At 36.9% G+C, this 22,585-nt stretch overlaps 1 protein-coding gene across 7 annotated transcripts in view; it reads left to right on the top strand.

The window, feature by feature from the left end:
* Positions 1-22,585, top strand: part of RPAP2 (RNA polymerase II associated protein 2) — a 98,719-nt gene that overhangs the window by 62,010 nt on the left and 14,124 nt on the right. Inside the window, exon 12 of one of the 7 annotated variants that reach the window (XM_060625406.2) lies at positions 20,521-20,656. The exons of 5 other annotated variants lie outside the window; for them this stretch is intronic. In XM_060625406.2, coding sequence (XP_060481389.1) covers positions 20,521-20,641 — 121 coding nt within the window. In that variant the 3' untranslated portion in view covers positions 20,642-20,656. Of the gene's footprint in view, positions 1-455; positions 658-20,520; positions 20,657-22,585 lie in introns of those variants that run through there. One more of the 7 variants, XM_078451673.2, reaches the window with a different exon arrangement.

Below are 22,585 nucleotides of genomic sequence, written 5' to 3'. Positions count from 1 at the left end.
GATACCTGGACCTGTAAAATCCTGCCCAGTTAGGGCTCTTTCAGCTTCTTTTAAAATCCTTGGTCACTGTAGATGCCAAGTCAGCTGCTTCTCTCTTGGGTTTTGCCCTTCAAATATTATTTTCTCATAATTCTAACTTTTGCCATTATCCCTTCTTGCAGGCTATTTCTGATCCCTTCCATTTTGCTTTTGCACCTTCTTTATCTTCACTAGCTGAGTCTCCTTATTTTTTGGTCATCAGCTTCTAAGACTTTTGTCTCCTGTCCCAGTATTATTTTGTTTATTTCCTCTTTTCTAAGGAAGTCCCCTTTAGCTTTTCTATTTCTTCCCCCAAGAGAATCTCTGGCTCAATTTATAGCCCCTTTCATTCTTAGCCTATTAAAATATTACTCCCATTTACTTCTATAAAGTATAATTATACTTTAGATTTGCACCTCTTTCTGCCCACTTAACAGTTCACCATTTTGGGAAAGGCGTTTTGTCATTGGGGGAAGAAAAAGCAGGCTTGAGGACCAGCATTGGATAAAGAATCTTAAACACAGCGAAAAATTTGGAGACTTTAGTACCCAAAGAGACATGCACATAAACAGGTAAAGGAAGTAACATACTCACACATCTGTGGACCAGTAACCCCACCACTCAGCCTTTTAATTTATTGTTGCTAAAATTGATAATAGGCATACATGGGATTATCTTTTTTTTTTTAAGTCTATGATTTGGAAAACCTTTGCATCTATTCTCAAATTTCCAATGGAACTTGTTTAGTCGTTGCTTGCAGATATTTCTGGAATTCATGTTAAAAGTGAACTCCTTACAAATCCTTATAGCTAGGAAAAAGATTCTGAATGGCAGTTGTAGTCACTGAAGATGAGTGTAATAAGATAGTGTGTTAATTATTATAACAATAGTACTATTCTTTGTATACTAACATTGCAAGGTTTTGTTACTCAATAGCACTTGTTTAATGAATGAAAGCTGCTTCAAAATTTTTCTTGAAAACCACTTTAAAAAGTATACATTTTATTAGTATGTTGCTGTGCTGGCTCCAGTCTAACTCTTGCAGAGGGGGAAAAATCAATATTTTAGGCAAAACATGATAGTCCAGAAGAAAGAAAGAAGGCTGGTTCTTGAATTTTTACATCTGTATGCTTAAAAGTAAATGAGATGTTTTTGTGTCAAATCATATTTTCCTGGTAACTTCCCTTGCACTTTCACAGGTGTATTAACATTTTAAAAATTTGAGGGGCACCTGGTGACTCAGTTGGCTAAGCATCCAACTCTTGATTTCAGCTCAAGTCATGGTTTAGTGAGTTCGAGCCACACATCGGGCTCTTGCTGACACCTTGGTGCCTGCTTGGGATTCTCTCATAACAAATAAACTTAAAAAAAATTGGAACCACAACATGCAATTTGTCAGTGTATACTGATGGGAATTTTATACCAATATAATCTCAGGAAGAAATTGATCAAATTGAGTTGTACACTTCATCTTTGCACACTTAGTGAAATACACCTATCTATAAAAATAAATCATGACCTATTGCCATTTCATTTAGATTTTTCACAAATTCCATACGACTTGAATAGCCACTGTGACTGCAACATTTATGGATATATATATTTTGTACTCAGACCTTAAGTAGTTACCAAGAGCACACAGAAAGACTTTTTAAATCAGAGCTTAAACAGAATACACTTACTTAACAGTGAAGAAATTAATTTCCCTTTAGTCCTTTCTTATTTCTTTAATAAATGTTATAATTAACAAAGATTCTCAAGAACTCCTTACATAAAACATCTGTAATACTGAAAATTGACCCAGTTCTTTTTTTGTTGTTGTTTGTTTTTAATAACTCATTAGAAATATGGTAAAGTAACCTGGTAATTGGTGTTATGCTTAAGCACTTACAGTAATTTTTTATCTTAGCTGAACTTTATCAGACTTTACTCTTATATACTGTATATTGAAACAATACAAAGTTGAATCTGCTTTTGCCACAAAAATAATGCTGTAACATTAGACTTTTTCCACAGTCTCAGTGCATGATTTTTCATAAAGATGTGTATAAATAGATAAATAGATAGTCTGCTATAAATATTTTAGTGCCTATATACAGTGTAAAGCTAGTTAATGAATTTATATAATTTGATGTGTTTGCCAAATTAGCAAGCATAAAAATTAATGACATTAAAGTGCATTTTGTGATGCCTCCTCATAATGATATCATATTTGTTTTTATATTCCTCATAATTCTCATCCTACTCTTAATACAGGAAAAAACAGAAACTGTAGGATCGCTTTGCATCATGGTCTCAGTACTCAGGATATTCTCCTTGAGAATATTTTGACTGGTATTTTGTGAGAAGATTTTATAGCCATAGGACACCCCCATCAGCTTGATCCCTTCTCTCCTTTTTCTCTTCCTTTTGCTCTTAGTCTTCCCAAGTCATCTTTGACTTCTCATTATACTTCAGCCTGTAACACAAGAGGGGACTGTGCAAATGTTGACTTAAAGCTGAGAAATAGAGAGAAAGGTCCAGACTAGCAGCCAAAGAGAAGCCAGATAGAAGTCTATGGAGAAGCAAATTAACTGGCCTGACTTACTTTATGTACAGCCCACATGTGAGAAATGAGAATCAGTTTCCTCAGTGTCCTTTTGTATTTAAAATACTACTTTTCCACCCAAGTTAACCTTTGTAAGTAGCCACTACTTTGCATTATGATAATCTGAGGTTAATTGTAGCATAGGAGTCAGGTGTCTTTTAGTGCGTAGCCAGTTAGGGGGTATATGTTATGGTCCATGGGAATGATTTGGTAATCTAATGAAGGAGATGAATACTTTTTATTACCTAGAAAGAAGAGAAGGTAGAGAGTGACTTCTGGTAATCTAACATGGATACATGCTCTTCCTAGTTTTATGCCCTTGATGTTCTCTAATGGAAAGCTTTCAAGATCATCTCCAAAAATGTCTGCTTTCATTTTATTTATCTGAACTGTCTGTTTCCAGTGAACTATGGCCCACTTCCTAGGCAGAGACCATGCAATAGTATATTCCTCCTAAAAGCTTTCAGTATTCCTATCGTTAAGGGAGTAGCATGTAAGTCCTGAGAAATGGTATTTAAACAAGCTCAACTTGACCATGATCACTAAACAAAAGCCTTCGCTGGATATGGGCAGCCACTTTAGGTAATCATCATACACATAGACACTCAGGAGAGTCACTTCCCTAGGGTACCAGGCATGAATAGAAAGATGTGACTAAGGCTTTTTGCCTCAGCAGATTTTTTTTTTTTTTTTTTTAGCCTACCCATCACTAATTTCCTTAGAGAAGTTTGTGAGCATACCATGAAAAATGAAGACATAGTTCCTTAGAAACTTTTTGGTTCTCAGAAGTATTCTAAGGCCTTTCTTCTAACATTTGGTTCTAAGTAGTTAAGACCATATAGTGGAAGATCATTGAAATAACTTTTTTTTCCATATAATTATGGAATTTTTTATATTTAACTGAATTTTTATCAAGATATAATTCATATAACATAAAACTCACTATTTTATAGTGTACCATTCTCTGGGTTTTAGTATATTTGTTATATTATGCAGCTGTCACCACTGTCTAATTTCAGAGCATTTCCATCATTCCAAAAAGAACCCTCATACCTGTTAGCTTAGTCCCAATTTCCTCTTCCCTCATCCCCTGGTAACCACTAATCTGTTTTCTGTCACTATGGATTCTGAACATTTCATACAGGTGGAATGATATAGTATGTGGCCTTTTGTGTGTGGTTTCTTTCACTTAACACAGTGTTGTCAAAGTTAATTAACACTGTAGCATGTAACAGTACTTTGTTCCTTTTTATGTCTGAGTAATATTCCATTTTATGGATATACTACATTTTATTTATCCATTAATCAGCTGATGGACATTTAGGTTGTTTGTACCTTCTGGCTGTTATAAACATTTGTGTATAAGTTTTGGTGTGAACATGTTTTAGTTCTCTTGTGTATACACCTAAAAATAGAGTTACCATCATATGCTAATTCTATTTAATCTCTGAGGAACTGCTAGCCTGTGGAACAGTGGCTTCAGTGTTTTACATTTCCACTGGCAATGTATGAGGGCTCCATAGATTGAACTATAAAGGTCTTCTCTTCTTGCCTCAAAGCCAGTAGTCATTTTAGAGGCTTACATTAACAGTTTTTCCAAAACTTAAATATGCACATTTTGATTGATTTTAGACCTTCATGGACTTGTAATATCTGTTTCTTATGTTCTGGGAATTTCTACTTAATATGCAAAATGACTACCTACGACCGCCCCCTGCTTCCAGAATGACCATAGTGTTGAATATGAGACCATATAAATTGAATGTCTGAATCGTAACAGGTGGCATATTTTTGGATTCTTCAGTATCCATAAAATTCTTTTTTTGTTTTTTTTTCCCTTGTGTAAATCTTGGATTTGTTTATCTTATGATGTCTACTATCACAGTACCATTGTCATTGTGAAGTTTGTTTGTTTACTGATGATTAAACAATAATTAGATTATTTCTAACCCCCCCCCCCCGCATATTTATTGCTGAGAGTTTACATAAGAAAAATATATTTTTAAATTGAAGTAACTTTAGGAATCCAGATCTTTTCTAAAGAAAAAATAGTTGTTTAAATTTTTAACCAAAGCCTACTTTCCTCAGTGATTTTTCCCCTCAGAATTCCTTGTAATTTTGGCAACTTTATAATGGTTAGTGTTTTTATCCACAAGTAGCTGAGAGTGCCCAACCTCAGGCCACAGTTCACTAAGGATCCATAGCAAAAGGGTGTTCTGTCTAGCTTCCTCATCCCAAGCAGCAGCAGTGGCAACATTGGTGACAGCAAGTATCAGGCAGTACCTGGCCCTTGCCAGTCACAACCTTGACTTGCAGAGTCAGTCTCCACATCTGTCAGTGACATTTTGACATCCTGACTGAGCTCACTGAGAGGACAGGCCAGGAGAGGCTAGGAGTCAAGAGGCTTTAGGACACTGTTACCCCAGCCTCAGGGTTGGGCACTGTAAGAGTGAGATCATGGTTGCATATGGACACCACTGGTTGGTTCCATTTCAGTTCTAGAGCATTGAAAAAAAAAGTTAAAGCCACTATTCTGAAAGAATTGTTGCATAACAACAATTATGAAGAAAAACTTTTCCAACCCTCATCTACAAAGCTGCTCTATAGGTTTGTCACAAACAGGATTTAGATATAAAGTTTAAAGTCACTATAACCCAGCCCTTTAAACAAACCTGTATGTAATATATCACTACAAAGTGCGTTACAAAGAACTTGTTTGCTTTGAATTAGAAATATCAATGGAAAGCATCCCTGCTTCCTTATTAATAGGTAATCCTAAAGCATTAAATACAAACATTATCAGGACATAAACCATCTGTTATAAGAAAAACATTTTATTTTATTTGGCTGGCATAGTCTTTTATAATCAAAGTTTTTATCTCAGTTTCCTAGATAATAGTTATGAAGTAGAAAGCCCATAATGACATACTTCTTCAGGGTATGTTCTTCTTTTCTACCTATTTTATTTTTCTTAGAATTCCTTAATAGCCTCATCTGCCTCTTGATTTTGGGACTTTAACTTTGTGCCTAGGATAAAAGTAAATGCAATTTAAATGTATGTAAATAATTTTTATTAATCATTTTTAATAAATGTAGTTCTGTTACCATACAGACTACCTTTAGCTACACAAGGGCCTCTTAAAACCCTAAATTCAGTCTCATTCTGGATTATATCCTGGTTTTTTTTTTTTCTTGTTAGCAAAATGAGAGGTTAGATTATATCTGGGTTAAATGAACTTAGCAGTGTGAGTTCAACTATGAGATATTATATGTAAGAAATTATTCTAACGCAATAGGCCAAAGGTTACTGAAGGAGACAGTGAGGATGAGTATATTTAGTGTAGGAAGCAATTTAATTTTGCTGATAGAGCCATAGTAACACTGCCTCAGTATTATTACTTAATGATCTTAGTCATTAAACTTGCCAAAGAAATGCATTGAGTGATATGGCTAGTCACTCTGTGGAAAGATTACAGAGCACTCATTTAAGTCACTGGGAGGAACACACCCCCCCATCCCCCACCCCCAGGATTCCTTTACTGTCTTTCTACCTCAGAGTGACATTATATTAGCTGACATTATATTGCTTTCTTCATCAAAGCTAAGGAAACTGCCCTGTACAAAAGGAAACAATGGAGTGGTTTAGTACCTCAGCATTATACTTACAGTAGTGAAAAGCAAAATAAAATGCGTAAGCTGATCATTTTAATGTAAAAATACGTTTTAAAACATTATGCTTACAGAATCATCACTACAATCTATGGACCTCTTTTCCCTCTTCTACATTATTATCCTTTACACTTTATTGTGGGAATAAGTGCTGTCAGTGAATAGGGATGTCTAGAAAGAACTTTGATGTGAGAATTTCGAATTCTTTGTTCAGATCACATTTAAGGAAATGTTTAAAGTGGTTCTAGAGTGATGTTTTCCTTTTTTACTTCCTACTTTTTTTTTTATTCATTGATGAAAAGATCTCAAGTGTTCATTGATAAATCTTCTTTGAACTAGATATTGTAGGGCGACCCGAGTTTCTTCTCTGAGATAGTATCATCTTATTATTAGCTAAAGAATTGATAAGCACCTGCCTTGTACCTCTGCTTTTTCGTCTAAAGAGTTGGTTTAGTCTTTTTTTTAAATGTCTTTAATACCATGCCATGAAAATCAACGTAAGTAGAACCCATATATACCAGAGAAGGAAATGAGACCCACACTTTGTTGTAGCATTATAACTATAAATTAGTGTAGAAGCTGGCATCTACACAATAATTGAAAAGGTTCCAAATAGTTAGAAATCTGAATTTAAAAATAGACAATGTTTATTGAGCAGCTGCTTCTGGTAAGACTGTCTCTTAGGCTCTGTGGGGGATACAAAGGTTAAACAAAGCCTCTGCACTGAAAGACTTTACAGCCTACTGGATTTTGAGGAAAAGGGGATATGAATGTGTACAATAAAAAGTTAAATGTATCATATGGGCAAAAAGGAAGCATAGACTTGGGAGTTCCAAAGAGACTAAAGATCTGGACTAGAAAGATTTAATTAAAAAAAAGAAAGTTTCATAGCAGCGGGCTTTGTGTTGACCCTCCAAAATAGAAAGGGTGTCAAGAAATAGAAAGGATGAGGGCATTCTGGAGGTACTTCTAGCATGAAGAAAAAAAAAAAAAAAAAAAGCAAAAGGATTTCTTGAAGAGTACAAAATAACTGGAAAGAGTGATTGGAAAGTTGGGTCTATTACACAGATAGATCTTTTCATGGCAGATAAACTTACTTCAGTGGAGAGTGAAAGTCATTTTTTTTTTAACATTTATTTATTTTTAAGAGAAAGAGAGTGTGAGAGGGAGAGGGGCAGTGAGAGAGGGAGACATAGAATTGGAAGCAGGCTCCAGGCTCTGAGTTGTCAGCACAGAGCCTGATGTGGGGCTCAAACTCACGAGTGGTGAGATCATGACCTGAGCTGGAGTTGGACGCTCAACCGACTGAGCCACCCAGGTGCCCCGAAAGTCATGTTTTAAGTTTTGAGCAGAGTACTGTCATGAAGCCCATGCTTTAGGAAGATCAGTCTTGCAGAGATCTAGAGTCACATCTGATTGTGTCTTCTACCCTACACCAGTATTTCATCCACTTCCAATTGCTCTTAAAGAAAAACTTATTACTGTGGCCTGTGTGGCCCTCTGCAGTACAGCCCCTTCTTCTTCAGCCTCCCCTCACACCACCCTACCTTGTTCTTCTCCTTCCCAGCACACTGACCCTCTTTCAGCCCTTCTCATCACACTCTCTCACCATAGGACCCAGGTTGTTTTCTATGTCCAGGACCTTCTTCCCTCCCCTCTTCGTTTGGTTAATTCCCCTTCATCTTTTAGAACTTGAGGAAGTGTTTCTTCCTCAAGAAATCTTTCTTGACTTCCCTGACTAGAGCAGATATCTTTACAAATAGGGTTGTTGTTGTTTTGTTTTTTGTTTTGTTTTGTTTTGTTTTTATAACACCATGCACTTATCTTTCCTACACTGTTCTGTTTTCAATTTTATTTTTAATTGCCTGACTACTTGATTAAAATCTGCCTCCCTCATTCAACTTGAAGATTTTAGGGGCTGATTCTTTGTCTGATTTTATTCACCATTATACACTTAGCTTTGTGTTTAATTATAGATTCACAACAAATATCTGGCAGTGAATGAGTGAATGTATGAATGAGGTTAATTAGGAAACTATCCTTCCTTGCTCTTTGTTGACCCCTTCCCTCCTGCCTACAACTGCTTACTCCTCTTCAAAGCTTAAAAAAACAAAACAGAAGAAACAATTTTATCCTTTGTTCTTAACCTCACTGACCCCCTCAGACTATCATCCATTCACTTGACAAACTTCTTTAAGAACTAGTGTGCTGTCAGTGATTCCAGTGCTTTTCCTTAATCTCGTGCATTCTTACTCTTGCCCACATCATTTATGAAATTGATTTTCTCCGACTCCACTAGTAACAGCCTAGTTAACCAAAGAGCAATGAGGCAGTGAACTAAAATGATTACAGTGAGAATTAAATGGGAGAGACCTGTAGATGATAAGAGACATTACAACTCGAGAATCGACAAGTTTTAGCAATGTGGGAGGTGGATAAAAAACAATGTCAAAATATAGGCACACTTCATTTTATCAGGCTTCACATTATTGCACTTTGCAGGTAATTGCATTTTTTACAGATTGAAGGTTTGTGGCAACCCTGCACTGAGCAGGTCTATCAGCACCATTTTCCAACAGCTCGCCATCTGCTCACTTCGTGTCTTTATGTCATATTTTGGTGATTCTCGTAGTATTTCAAACTTATTATTATTTACTATGGTGACCTATGATCAGTAATCATGACTCACTGAAAGCTCAGGTTATGGCATTTTTAAATTATTTTTTAATTAAGGTGTATATGTTTTTAGATATAATACTGTTTCACATAATAGACTACAATACAGTGTAAACATAACTTTTATATGCAGTAGAAAACCAAACAATTTATTTGACTTTATTGTGATACTCACTTTCCTGCAGTGGTCTAGAACCAAACCCTCAGTATCTCCTCAGTATGCCCATATTAAGACAGATGACTTGGAAAATACTGGCGCCTTTAGGGGAATGGGTAGGGGGAACTAATTTTAAGAGATGGTGCATTTGGGGCACCTGGGTGTCTCACTCGGTTGAATGTCCAGCTTCAGCTCAGGTCATGATCTCACGGTTCATGAGTTCGAACTCCACATCGGGCTCTGTGCTAACAGCTCAGAGCCTGGAAGCTGCTTCAGATTCTGTGTCTCCCTCTCTCTCTGCCCCTCCCCAACTCACACTGTCTCTCTCTCAAAAGTAAACATTTAAAAAAATTTTAGAGAGAGATGGTTCATGTGATTCAATACCTGCTCTTCTAGCACTGAGACTATTCTTGTTCAGTTTAGGGTTCAGGCAGATTATTTAGTTGGGTGGTTCCCCAGTTAGGTAGTTGAAAATGTGGAATTGGATCTAAAGAATGATAAGGAGTTCACCCATGTCCAATGCCCAGGCTCAGTGGCCACTCTGCCCAGAGTTGGACCAGCACCCTAGCGTGGACCCTGAGCACTGTGGGAAAGGCATTAGCACCCAGGGGCCACAACACAGCTTGCTGGAAGGAAACTTGGGTACATCTGTAAGGAGAGGAATAGGATGGACCTGAGGAGAAGCAGTACAGGAGGGCATTGTGGATCCTTTGGAACCAAGGACTGGAATGGACATGTAAGACCTCTACCAACTGAGGGTTTCACGAGCACACTCCTTTGCCAAAATCTTGGTGAATAGCCTTTCACTGTACAATTGTGTCTTAGACATTGTGTTACTTGTTGTCATGATAGTGCTTGGCTGGATGCTTTTTGTCTCACTTACATGTTACATGGGCACATTTCCGGAGTTCAGGCCTCCAGCTCTGAAGTGGAAAGAGAAGTGGCCTATTCAGTAAATCAAGGCATGACTGAGGAGCTGGACTTTGGATGAAGAACCATAACTAATAAGGGTTCAGGATACTTATATCCCCCAGGAGGGACCCTGGTGGAAATAAGCAAAGTTGATCCTAAAGTAATGCAGCTCTGAAGCTCACCTGACCAGCTGTACAGTTCCCATTGTTGCAAATCATTTTGTCACATTTTATGTAAAAAGTTAACGAACATTAAAAAAAAAAGTGGTAAGGAAAATCAGATACCTAGATTTTGGAGTCAGCACTGAAATGGTGACTTGGCAGAGATAGAGGGTGTTAAATGTGGAGTCAAGATGAGATAGAACCTGTGGAACAGCTGCATCCATGCCAAGGATGCCTAAGCACTACAGAGATAGCAGAAAGAGAAGGAAAATGGGCATTTTTTAACATCAGCTGTGTGCAGCACCATACTAGGTTCTTTACATACGTTATTTTATTTGATCTTCACAATCCAGTGAGGGCAATAGTGGTGTCCCACTTCCCAGAGGAAGAAACAGACTCTTGGAAAACAAGTACTTTGTCCAAGGTCACACCTGGGACTCAAAGTCAGACCTGTCTGACTTGAAAATGCGTGCGTTTTCCTTCAGAAAGGTATGTATCCAACCAGAACACTGTCAAGGAATCCAAAGCAGGTGTGAGGTTTAAGAAAGAAGTGGTAACTACGTTTCTGAGAACCAGGTATTTATCTTCTGTTGAAAAAAAGGCTATGGCTTTGGCAACTAGGTAGGTGACCTTCAAGAAAGCAGTTTTTGGTTTTTTTTTTTAATTTTTTTTAACGTTTATTTATTTTTGAGACAGAGAGAGACAGAGCATGAACGGGGGAGGGGCAGAGAGAGAGGGAGACACAGAATCGGAAACAGGCTCCAGGCTCTGAGCCATCAGCCCAGAGCCCGACGCGGGGCTCGAACTCATGGACCGCGAGATCGTGACCTGAGCCGAAGTCGGACGCTTAACCGACTGAGCCACCCAGGTGCCCCGAAAGCAGTTTTTTTAGAAGGATAGGCATTGAGACCAGATCGCAAGGGTTGCTGTAGTAGACAGTTGTAGCATATGTTGACCATTCTTTTCATATGGTAGCCAGAAGAGGAAAGGGAAGCAACTATAACCTGATATGACATGGTAAATCTTCAGAAGACTTCTCAGGATAGTAGAGGCTTGGGCATGTTGGTGGCAGGGGGCAAGGAGATGTTAGACAGGCAGAATTGGGAATACTAAAAAGATACAGGGTAATTGACAGGATACAACCCATGAAGAAACTGGGAATGTCATCAAAGGCAAATTTGCCTATTAATTTTTCTTCTCTAAACCCTGTCACCCACCTCTCTTTCCCACTTTTTCCTCCACATGTTTCTCTCTCCTTGCCTTGAATGTGAGTAATATTTGCTAACATTCTGCTTCTGTACAAAAGTGAATGAACCAAACCTTATATATTTCTTCTTCCAAAACCCATATGGGTATTATTGCTCCATTACTTGCTCTGATTGTTATCCCCTTCCACCACAGGTCAGTGATCTTCCCTAGGAGAATTAATTTAAGGCAGCTTTTCTAAGCTTGACCTAAATACAGCCACTATCTTTAATTCTGGTGACTAACTTTTTTTTCATATTCATGATTTTTACCTTCCCTTTCTTCTCATCTTTCATGATCCACAAATCATTCCTGGGGACTTATACATGTACTTCATTCATACACACACACACACACACACACACACACACACACACACACAGACATGTTTCCAAATGAAAATAAGAGGCTTTCCCTTCATCCAGACATTTTTGTTTGGACAATGTGTAAGCAGTAGTAAACCTGGAAAGGTGCCTACAGTAAGTGAGATGAATTTGAAACTGTTTTCTTACCAAAACATAATCTCCTTCAGCCAAGGACAGTGTCTAGATGACTTTTGTCTCCTTAGTGCCAAGCACGCGACATCTCAATCTGGCACTTATTAAGTACTCAGTGAGTATTTGTAGAATAAAGCAAATGAATGGAGGGATAGGAAAGACTTGGATAAATTATTATTGATGTTATGTACTTAAACACAGAATTGGTAGCACTGGTAAAATTGCATTGCACAGGAAAAACAAAATAGTTGCTTACGATTATGGGTGAAAGGAAGGACAGTGACCCTGTGTCTCTGTAATGATTCATATTTTCCAGGGTGGGTAGTCTGATAAGGCTGTGACTATTTAGCCTAAAAATAATTGCTACTTTTAACCAAATCTAGCACTGCTTTTTTGCAAATAGATTTTTATAAAATCTTGAATAAAATTAATGAAAAACAAAGCTAGATATAAACATGAGATTGTTTTTTAACTCCTATAATTATAAAATTAGTGAACATTTAAACTTGTTAAATGTTTCTTTGATTTAAAAACTTGATTGATTCCAAATACTGCTTTTCTCTTACCTTCCATGAACTTACTCTTTTATCTTCTGTGGACTGATAAATGATAAAATAGAAGAATCAGTTATAGAGCAGTTAATCATCAAGTATAGCATGGCACTAAATCCTTTATTTATCTGGTGCATCACAGACACAATTCTGGAGAATTCTTTAAATGTTTTACATGTTGGTATTTGTTCGTTGAATTGGAAGAATTTATCAAATATTAATGGGTCCTAATGGAAAATTTTACTCTAGAGGCAAACTCTTTCTTTAACTAGCTTTATGAATGTATTTTATTAACTAATCTTGCAAACTTGAATGAAAGTTTTAAGGAGAAAAAAATGATTATTCCGAGGTGTATCAAGTGTTTGTTAAATTCAAGATCCTAATTGCCTAGTGTGTTTTTCCTCTGTTGTCTTTCAATACTTCCGTGTCGATTGTTTATTATAGAGACTTAACACCTTTTTAATATTCTTCCTGCCTCTGACTTTTCTCATTCTGATAGTTCTAGTTAAGTAACATAGTTCTTGGAGGCAAAATTCAAATGTTTCCATTTTACTCCGTGTGTAAGTATTTTTATAAAGCTTTAGAGAAGATTTTTAAGGCCAAAGGGTAAAACGAGTCTTGATATTATATTACTACTGCTTGTGTTGATCCATTACCCATTTTGAATGAGGAGTTTGAGAGTTAGCTTTCTTTCATTTTAGTACAACTAGAAAAGGTATACTCTGTCTTAAAACATGGACATATCAAAATAGACAAGTCTTAATACTGAATATTGCAGTGGAGCAGAAGTACCTGGAAAACTACTACAAACTGCTTGGTGAACACCTACGATTTCTGTGGAAGTGAAACCATGTTCTAGTAACTAAATTGCCTGTATTATTTCTGAGTTCTATTTATTTACTGATTTTTTTTTTCCGTTGAGTTTTTCGGGCCCCACATTATGATGTTGTTTATCACATGAAGGTTTTTAATTATAGTGAGTGGCAAATCAGCTACACCGCAAAAAATGTTTTGTAAGAATAAAGCAATCACCAGGTTATAACTAGTATTCTTACGATTTCATTGCAGAGAAAAATGTTGCTCATCTGACAAGAGATTTACAGAACTTTCACATACTCCCAGTTCCCAAAACTATAAAATTAAATGCCACTAACAAATTCTCTGCAGCTAAGGTTATACATTACGATATATGGTTTACCCTTGAACAACATGGGGTCTAGGGCACTGACCCCTGCCCCCTCTAGTCAAAAACCCACATAAAACTTTTGACTCCCCCCCCAAACTTTCCTAATAGTCTGCTGTTGACCAGAAGCCTTACCAGTAACATAAGCAGTTGATTAACACATGTTTTATATGTTTTATGTGTTATGTACTGTCTTGTTAAAATGAGAGAAAAATTATTAAGAAAATCATCAGGAAGAAAAAATACATTTACAGTACTATATACCTTATATTAAAAAAATATGTGTATAAGTAGACCATGTAGTAGTACAAACCCATGTTGTTCAGGGGTCAACTGTACATTAAAAGTAGGAATAGATATGTATTCTTTACCCAAGGAGAAAAAATGTACATTTGGAAAAAAAAAAAACTCTTTACATAATTGGAAGAAATACATAATCCTTTATATCTGAGACTAAGATGAGGAAGTAGAGTCAGCAAATGTTGATTTCTCTTTTGAGAAACTTTATGATAAGGGTAGGAGGGAGATTGAACAATTTGTTTTGAAAGGACACTAAAGCATGTTTAATAGGGTGTGGAGAAGGAGCCAGGAAAGAAAAATAATCTGAAATTGAGAATGAGATGGAGGGGTAGATATATACCATGGAATAGGGTCACAGAGGAGGCACAAAGAAATGGGATCATGGTCACAGGCAGATGGAATAGCTTAAATAGATGGAAGAAAATAAGTGAAGAATAATGTGGCTGTAGATAAGTTTGTAAGTAGCAGGGAAAGACTGTTAATCATGCCTGACAACTTCATTTTTCATGAACTAAGATATGAGGTTGTGTTCTCAGAGTCAAGAGATGATGGTTGAGTAGAGTGAAAATAGTGGTACCAAAGTAGTCATTAAGAGGATCTGGAACAGGACCTATCCCAGGGCCAGAGAAAATCGACAAGTGACACTGAGTGCTCAGAAGTGGCCAGAGATCATGGATTTGTAGTATTACCAGTCTCCTTCCTGCCACTTCCTACCCCCAGTTGTTGGTAGTCAGCCATGCTGCTGTAGGTGTGGAGAAAGCCAGCTGTAGCATTGATCTCAGCTTATAGTTACCATGAATAGGAGAATTAAGGATGCAAGAGATTCAGAGGAGTGCCGGTGAAAGGTTCGAGAAATCACAAATATAATTGGTAAAGGATAATGGAGTTATCTTAGGAAGAAAATTGTTCATCCCAGTCAAACATTACTTGTATCTCTTCCCCCAAAGTTGTATCTTCAGCTCTGACATTTCTCTTAGGTTGCAGACAAAACTTTATTTTTTGCTGGACATCTGCATTTGGATATCCCTCAGGCAATTCACAGTGTCAAATCTGAGATTTGAGTTCATCTTTGAAAAGTCCCCTATTTCTTTTGGTGACATTTCCATCTTTGTAATTATCCAGAATTGAAAGCTGACTAGTTGGTGCTTCTCTTGCCCTTATTTCCCATCTGCTCAGTTGCTCAGTCGCTCAGTCCTGCCTTTGTAACTTCTCTTACCCAGTTGTTTTTCTCCTTTCCCAGTACTGCTGACTTACATCAGGCTTTCATTACTTGCCTAGACTCCTGCAATGAGAGCCTTCCCAAACAGGTTTCCTTGCGATGTGTCTCTACTTTTGACTAGTCCATCGTTTCTCCACCTTTAAGAATCATTTCACGATTAGGGCAGGCCTTTGTTCAGAAACCTAGTGATGCCCCAATTCCTACCATGTAATTTTGCTTGAAATTCGAGGCTCTCTTAAAGTGGTCCCAAACTGCCTCTACAACTTATTCTTCTGTGTTCTTAAATTGCATCCACTGTTTCCCCCCTACAAACATCTTTGTTAGCACTCTGAACTGTGTTAAAAATGCCTTTCCTCTTGAGATCTGTCTGTCCTAGCCTCCAAGGCCCGGTTTAGATGTCACTGCCTCCTTAGAAGCCTTCCTTAACGTCCCAGAGGTAGAAACATCTTCCTTGTATAAATTCCTATAGATGAGACCATCCTTTGTGTCTGTATTAGCTTCAACTTTGTTATATAGCTGTTTATGCAAAGATCTCATTTCCCTTGCTATTTAGTTTCTTCCAACTGTGTAAGTAACAAGTATAACACATAATCAGAATTGCACAAATTTATACAGTTGAGAAATTTACAGTGGTTCTCAATATTAGTTGTACATTGGAATCACATTGGAAGCTCTTTAAAAATATCAATACCTGATTCAAAGATTTTAATTCATTGGTCTGGGATGGGGACTCGGCATATGTATTTTTTAAGTTACCCAAGTGATTGTAATTTGTACAGACATAATTGAGAACCGCTATAGTTAATTATAGGGCAATTATTAGTGTGCTAGGGCTAGGCTGAATCAGTTGATTGAGCTATGTCTGCTAGGATTTGCTTGCTTCAAGGCACTTCTTAACTTTCTTCTGAAGTTTTCAATTAGTTAATGGTGTTGGAAGGTACTTTTTGGCTGTCATAGAGAAAAGATGAATTAGAAACAATAGACTTGTCAGTTTTCATCAGCACATTTTATTTTGTAATGACAGATTTCAGAAATTATTTGAAGAGCATATACCAACTGGGCCTTTGAAATAATAAGGTATACTCAGTTCTTAAAATGAATCAGACATGTGAGTTTGTGTGGTATAGTGGTTAGAAGTGTGGACTAGTGGGAGTTCTTCTGGGTTATTTGCTCATCTCTTACTGACTGTGTGACCTTAAGAAAGTCACTTGGGCCTCACCTTAGAGTTAACACTTGCTGCAACTTCACAGAAAGGTTAAAGACCAACCAGTTAGTTTCATAAAGAAAAAAAAATCCTTTTACAAACTTGGAAATCACTGATGTTTCATATGTTTGATTCAGGAGTTGAGATCTTGCCACAAAGGGAATAAGTGGGGAAAAGAACTGGCATTTCTTCAAGGGAAATGAATTCATTTGCTCTACTTTAGAAACCTACCCACCACCCATTTTAAAGTATCTGAATTCCTTTTCAGTTGTAAAGCCACGTTTCCTGTCTACATAAAAACATCACCAGCAGTTTAGGAAAGTGCCATGAAGTAGTACCTCTGCCCAAGACCCAGTCCATTTTGATATATGGGAAAAGAAAAGCTGTTCCTCAGGGATGGCTTTTTGGTTCTTTCCCTGTGCCTAAGTGTGTTTTGTTAACTTCAGGGAGGAAGCCAGGGGCCACAGATTACAGAAATGTTTTTACAGAGTCATTGACAGAGTTGAATATTCTTCTTCATTCTCCCTAATAAGAAATAAGCAAGGTGGAAAAAGAGTTATGTTAAATAAGAAATCCTAATTACTTACATGCTAAGGAGCCCTGAATTATACAGATAAAATTCCTTTTCAAAGTTTATACCAGAAATTTCTTTTTAAAATCTGAGAGGTGCATTCTGCAAAATGCCTTGGGTTTGGGTGAACCCTCAAATTTCTGAAAATAGATGACATTTTGACCCACTGTGTTACATACTGGTCACAGCTTTCTTTTGTTTCAGTTTTGAGTGTATGTGTGAACAGACAGAGGTATTCTGGTTTAATCCTTATCATTTAGCACTTGTTCATGTAGAAAAGGAGGGAAAAATCCCAACTCATTTTTTAGTAGAAGATAAAATGTGGATGAAATAACAACTGTTACTCAGGAAGAAAGGAATTACGAGACTTGACTGGTAAGCAAGATGCCTTTGTGATAAAGGTGTCCAATTTTAGCACTATTCTTAACCAGTATGACCCTGGATAAGCCCCTTTCCCTGTCCAAAGCCTCAGGTACTTCAGCTGTCAAAAGAAAACTTGGTGGATAGGTTGAGACTAAATCACACTTGAGGAAATTAAGTGAGTGGTATAGGCTTATAAAATAAGACTATGCAGTTAAACTTCATCTTTTAGAGTCTACACTTACCCAGGCCATTATTAATAAAGATACCTCATCTGTTCCAGAAGAGGTATGTTTATTTATGTTTATAAAAACATCCAGAAGATGTTTTTATTTTATTCTAAGCCCCCCAAGGGTCAAGTATTGTAGTTATCTGTTCTCTTGTAACTGGCAAAGTGACAAGCCAAGTACCTGTGCATGCTGCTTGCCTTCTGCTTCCCAGCATTAACTTCTGAAGGATAACAGTGAGAGTTTAAACATTTCTTTTAAGCCCAGCATTATCTTTTAGCAGTCTCTGCATGTTCATCACCTCTATGCGTGGTAATCAGCAGAACAGGTTTCCCTACTGCAACAGAACTCTGTGTGAACCCAGTAATTTCTCAAATCTGATAGGTATAGAAAAGTATGTGGCTTTTCACTTCCTGTCCCTTCCTCCAACCCCAAACCATGCTTTCTGGTGACATTTATTCACATAGACATTCTCAAAGCTTTTTCTTAAGACTGTTGACTTTGAGGAGTGTTGTTCAGGGTCATTTTATAGCCTACCAGTTTTGATTCTGTGAGTTTGGAAATCAATGATAAAGACTCAGTGAGAAACTCTAAGACTTGTTGATTCTCTCCTAGTTTTGAGGGCGAGGTTAAAGGATGTTTGTGCTATATTACTTCAGGCAAGTGCCTATGTGATTTTCACACACTTCACCCAGATTATTCAGGAGAGGATAATCCAGACTGTATCGTGATTTCCAGTGTTCCAGACCTGCATTATGTGTTCTCCAGTGTGAGTAAGTGCAATGAGTAAAGCAGTAGGTACCACGATGGGGAAGGCCATTTAAAAATTCAGGTTCATTACTGACTTTTATTGCACTGCACGAGATGGATAACAGAGTTCCCTCAGTTGTTTAGCTCTACTGTTCACTAAACCACAGCTTTAACTCTTTATATAGCTTTCACTGTTGAGAGGATACATACCAGTGACACACAATTAGAGGGGACTTCTCAGGCATAATCAAGCATTTGTACACTTCTTTGGGTGCCTGACTGTCTCAATCAGTGGAGCATGTGACTCTTGATCTTGGGGTTGTAAGTTAGAGCCCCACGTTGGGTGTAAAGACTACTTAAAAATAAAACCTTAAAAAAAGTTTGTACAGCTCTAAATCCTTGGATATAAGAGTTTTTCTTAAATGCCACTTTTTAATTAAAAATATCTCTCTTGTTTCAGTTGTCAGACTTTAAGAGTCCTCTCGCTACTGTGTATAATTCTTTTAACCAGATGTTTGATAGCTCAGTAATAACAAGTGGAAGGTACTTGTTCTAACCTGACTTGCATTCTTTCTCTGAGGTGTAGCATATGTGGAGCTGTCAGCTAAATAAAGGTCCTTTCAATAAGATGCAGTTTGCCACTTGGCTTTTTGCTTTTGTTGTTGTACCATTTACCATATGGTAAAGAACTATCTATATAAGGCTGCCTGTCTTTTCAGAATAGAGATTTGAATCAGTGAAGTTTTAAAGAGAAGCTTCCTTCCTTGTTTGTGATTTGTACATTGCAAAGTATTATGTCGTTTTTTTTCTAATTATATTCTCCAGCATAGAGACTGTGGTAAGCCATACTTTTAGTGTCACTTTTAGAGGTTTTTATTCCTACTTAAAAGCACTTGAAGGAAATAAATTGAAACATAAAAATGTTTTGTTTTTACTTATGACCAATCACCTTTTCTGTTGATTATTTTAAAGGTATTTCCTACATTGGGGCACCCGGGTGGCTCAGTCAGTTAAGTGGCCAACTCTTGATTTAGGCTCAGGTCATGATCTTGCATTTGGTGAGTTCAAGCCCCACGGCAGGCTCTGTACTGACAGCGCTGAGCCTGCTTGGGATTCTCTCTCTGTCTCTTTCTCTCTGCCCCTCCCCTACTCTTGTGCCCTCTCTCCCTCAAAATAAATAAACATCTAAAAAAAAGGTATTTCCTACATAAAACACATAGGCACCAACTGGAGTGTATTACTTTTTTTTTTTAAGTAGAAGTAGTCATTTGGGCTTTATTTTGTTTATTGTGGTGTTCTTTAATATTCACTACTATGCATTTCAGGACTAGAACAGAGGCATGAGTCCCTTTCAATGTGTAATAGGGATTAGAGTTCTTTAGTGAAAAAGTTAGATAAGTGATTAGCATGTAATGATTAATAGTGCACAGATAAGGAGTTAAGAGGAAAGGAGGAGTCTGGGGAGTCAGTTAAATAAAAAAAGGGGGGAGGGGTATTTGATAAGATTCTGAGATGGTACTTCAAAGATAACATAGACACGAAAGATTTTATTTTGTGGTATCTTTCTGTGAGGTGGCAAGTATGTTGTTGTTTTGAAGTAATGAATTTGGACAGTATATATATTCTGGGGCAGTACATTTTAGGAAAATGAGAAGCTAGAAGGGGGTTTAGGGAAAAATACCAATCTGAATAAGGAGCAGTCAGATGGCATTCATGAGGAAGGATTAAAAGGACTTGGAATTAATTGAGAACTGTTTTCAAGAATATGAAGAAATGACTTTTAAGAGCTTGCCCCCAAAAAAGTTCCATGAAGGAGAAAACAAAATTCTGCAAGAGACATTTAGTTTATATATGAGGAACAGTGTCTAGAACTTAAAGTTTGTTATCCATTGCAACATGCTGCACCCAGAGGTGTAGAATCCCCCTCCTTGAAGATCATGGAGATAATTTATTTACAGTCTCATGTAAAGGGATCAAATCACTATGTTAAGGAAGGATCAAATGTGTTTTCTTAGATCATTTAACTTTTTTTCTTTTCATTTATTTTTTTATTGAAGTATAGTTGACAGGCAGTGTTAAATCAGTTTCAGTTGTACAACACAGTGATTCAAAAACTCATACATTACACTATCCTCACCACAATATGGCTATTATCTGTCACCACACAACACTACTATGATACCATGGACTCTAACATACCTATGTTGTACCTTTTTTTTTTTTTTTTTTTAAGTTTATTTATCTTGAGGGAGAGAAAGAGAAAGAAAGAGTATGAGCCGGGGAGGAGCTCATTCTGTCTGGATGATCTATCCATTGATGTAAGTGGAATCCTTACATCAATGGTAAGTAATTGAAGTCCTCTAACATTATTGTATTCTGTTATTTTGTCCCTTTATGTCTGTTAATATTTGCTTTATGTATTTAGGTGTTCCTGGATTTACAATTTATAGTTGTCATATCCACTTGTTGGATCGATCCCTTTATCACTATGTAATGCCCTTCTTTGTCTCTTGTTACAGTCTTTGTTTTAAAGTATATTGCTACCCTCATTTTTTTTTCCACTTTCATTTGCATGGTTATATGTTTTTCCATCCCTTTACTTTCAATCTGTGTCTTTAGATAAGATGTGAGTCTCTTATAAGCAGCATAATAGATGGGTTTGGTTTTTTATCCAGTCACCCTATGTCTTTTGATGGGAGCATTTAGGACATACACATTTAAAGTAATCATTGGTAGGTATGGCCTTATTGCTATTTTGTTATTTGTTTTCTGGGGTTTTTAATAGTTCTTCTCTGTCCATTTCTTCCTTTGCTCTCTTCCCATGTGATTGATGGCTTTCTTTAGTGTTAGGCTTGGATTCCTTTCTTTTTGTTTTTCTTGTGTACCTGTTAAAGGATTTGGGTTTGTGGTTACCATGAGGTTCATGTGTAACATCCTAATTCTATAGCAGTCTGTGTTAACTTGATGGTTAAGTTAAAACACATTCTGAAAGCACATTTTTCCTCTTCCTCTTCATGTTTTACATATTAATGTCATATTTTATGTGTTTTTATTTTATTAGTCCCTTTACTAATTTTTAGATATAATCGGTTTTACTACTTTTTAAAAAAATTTTAATTCCAGTGTAGTTAATACACAGTGTTATATTAGTTTCAGGTATATAATAATAGTGATTCGACAATTCCACACATTACTCAGTGCTCATCACTGTAAATGTACTGTTAACCCCCGCTCACCTATCACCTGTCTCTCCCCCCACCAACCTGCCCTCTGGTAACTCTCTCTTAGTTGTCTGTAGTTAAGAGTCTGTTTTTTGGTTGGTCTCTTTTCTTTTTCCCCCACTTATTCATTTGTTTTCTTAAATTCCACATATGAATGAGATCATATGGTATTTGTCTTTTTGTGACTGGCATATTTTGCTTAGTATTATACTCTCTAGCTCCATCCATGTTGTTACAAATAGCAAGATTTCATTCTTATGAGCGAATAATACTCTGGTGTGTGTGTGTACTTCTTTATCCATTCATCTATTGCTAGATACATGGGCTGCTTCCATAATTTGGCTATTGTAAGTAATGCTGCAATAAACATTGGGGTACACATATCTCTTCAAATTAGTGTTTTCTTATTCTTTGGGTAAATACCCAGTAGTACATTACTGAGTTGCAGGGTAGTTCTATTTTTACCTTTTTGAGGAACCTCCATACTATTTTCCACAGTGGCAGCACCGGTTTGCAAAGCCACCAACAACACAAGGTTTCTTTTTCTCCATATCCTTGCCAACACTTGTTTCTTGAGTTTTTTTATTTTAGCCATTCGGACAAGTGTGAGATGATACCTCATTGGGGCTATTTGCATTTCCCTGGTGATGAATGCTATTGAGCATCTTTGCATTCATCTGTTGGCCATCTGGATGTTGTCTTTGGAGAAATGTCTGATGATTTTACTACTGTGGTTTTTTTGTTTGTTTGTTTCTTGTTTTTTGTTTTTTGTTTTTTTTAATGTCAGGCTTGAACCCATGACCCTGAGATCAATACCTGAGCTGAGATCAAGAGTCAGATGCTCAACCGAGTGACACACACAGTGGCCCCACCACTTTTGTCTTTCAGTGTTCACACTAGTTTTATTAATGATTGATCTGCTACCTTTACTGTATGTTTGCTTTACTCAAGAAGTTTTTTCTTTTCATAAGTTTCTAATTATGATTTTTCTTTTTAGCTTAAAAAGTCCTTTTAACATTTCTTGTAAGGCTGGCTTAGTGGTGATGAACTTTAACTTTTGTCTGCCTGGGAGACTCT

The sequence above is a fragment of the Panthera onca genome, chromosome C1 (genome assembly GCF_046562875.1).
Source record: "Panthera onca isolate mPanOnc1 chromosome C1, mPanOnc1 haplotype 2, whole genome shotgun sequence".
Lineage (NCBI taxonomy): Eukaryota > Metazoa > Chordata > Mammalia > Carnivora > Felidae > Panthera > Panthera onca.
Note: the sequence above shows the minus strand (reverse complement) of the source record. Positions and strands in the feature narration are given on the sequence as shown.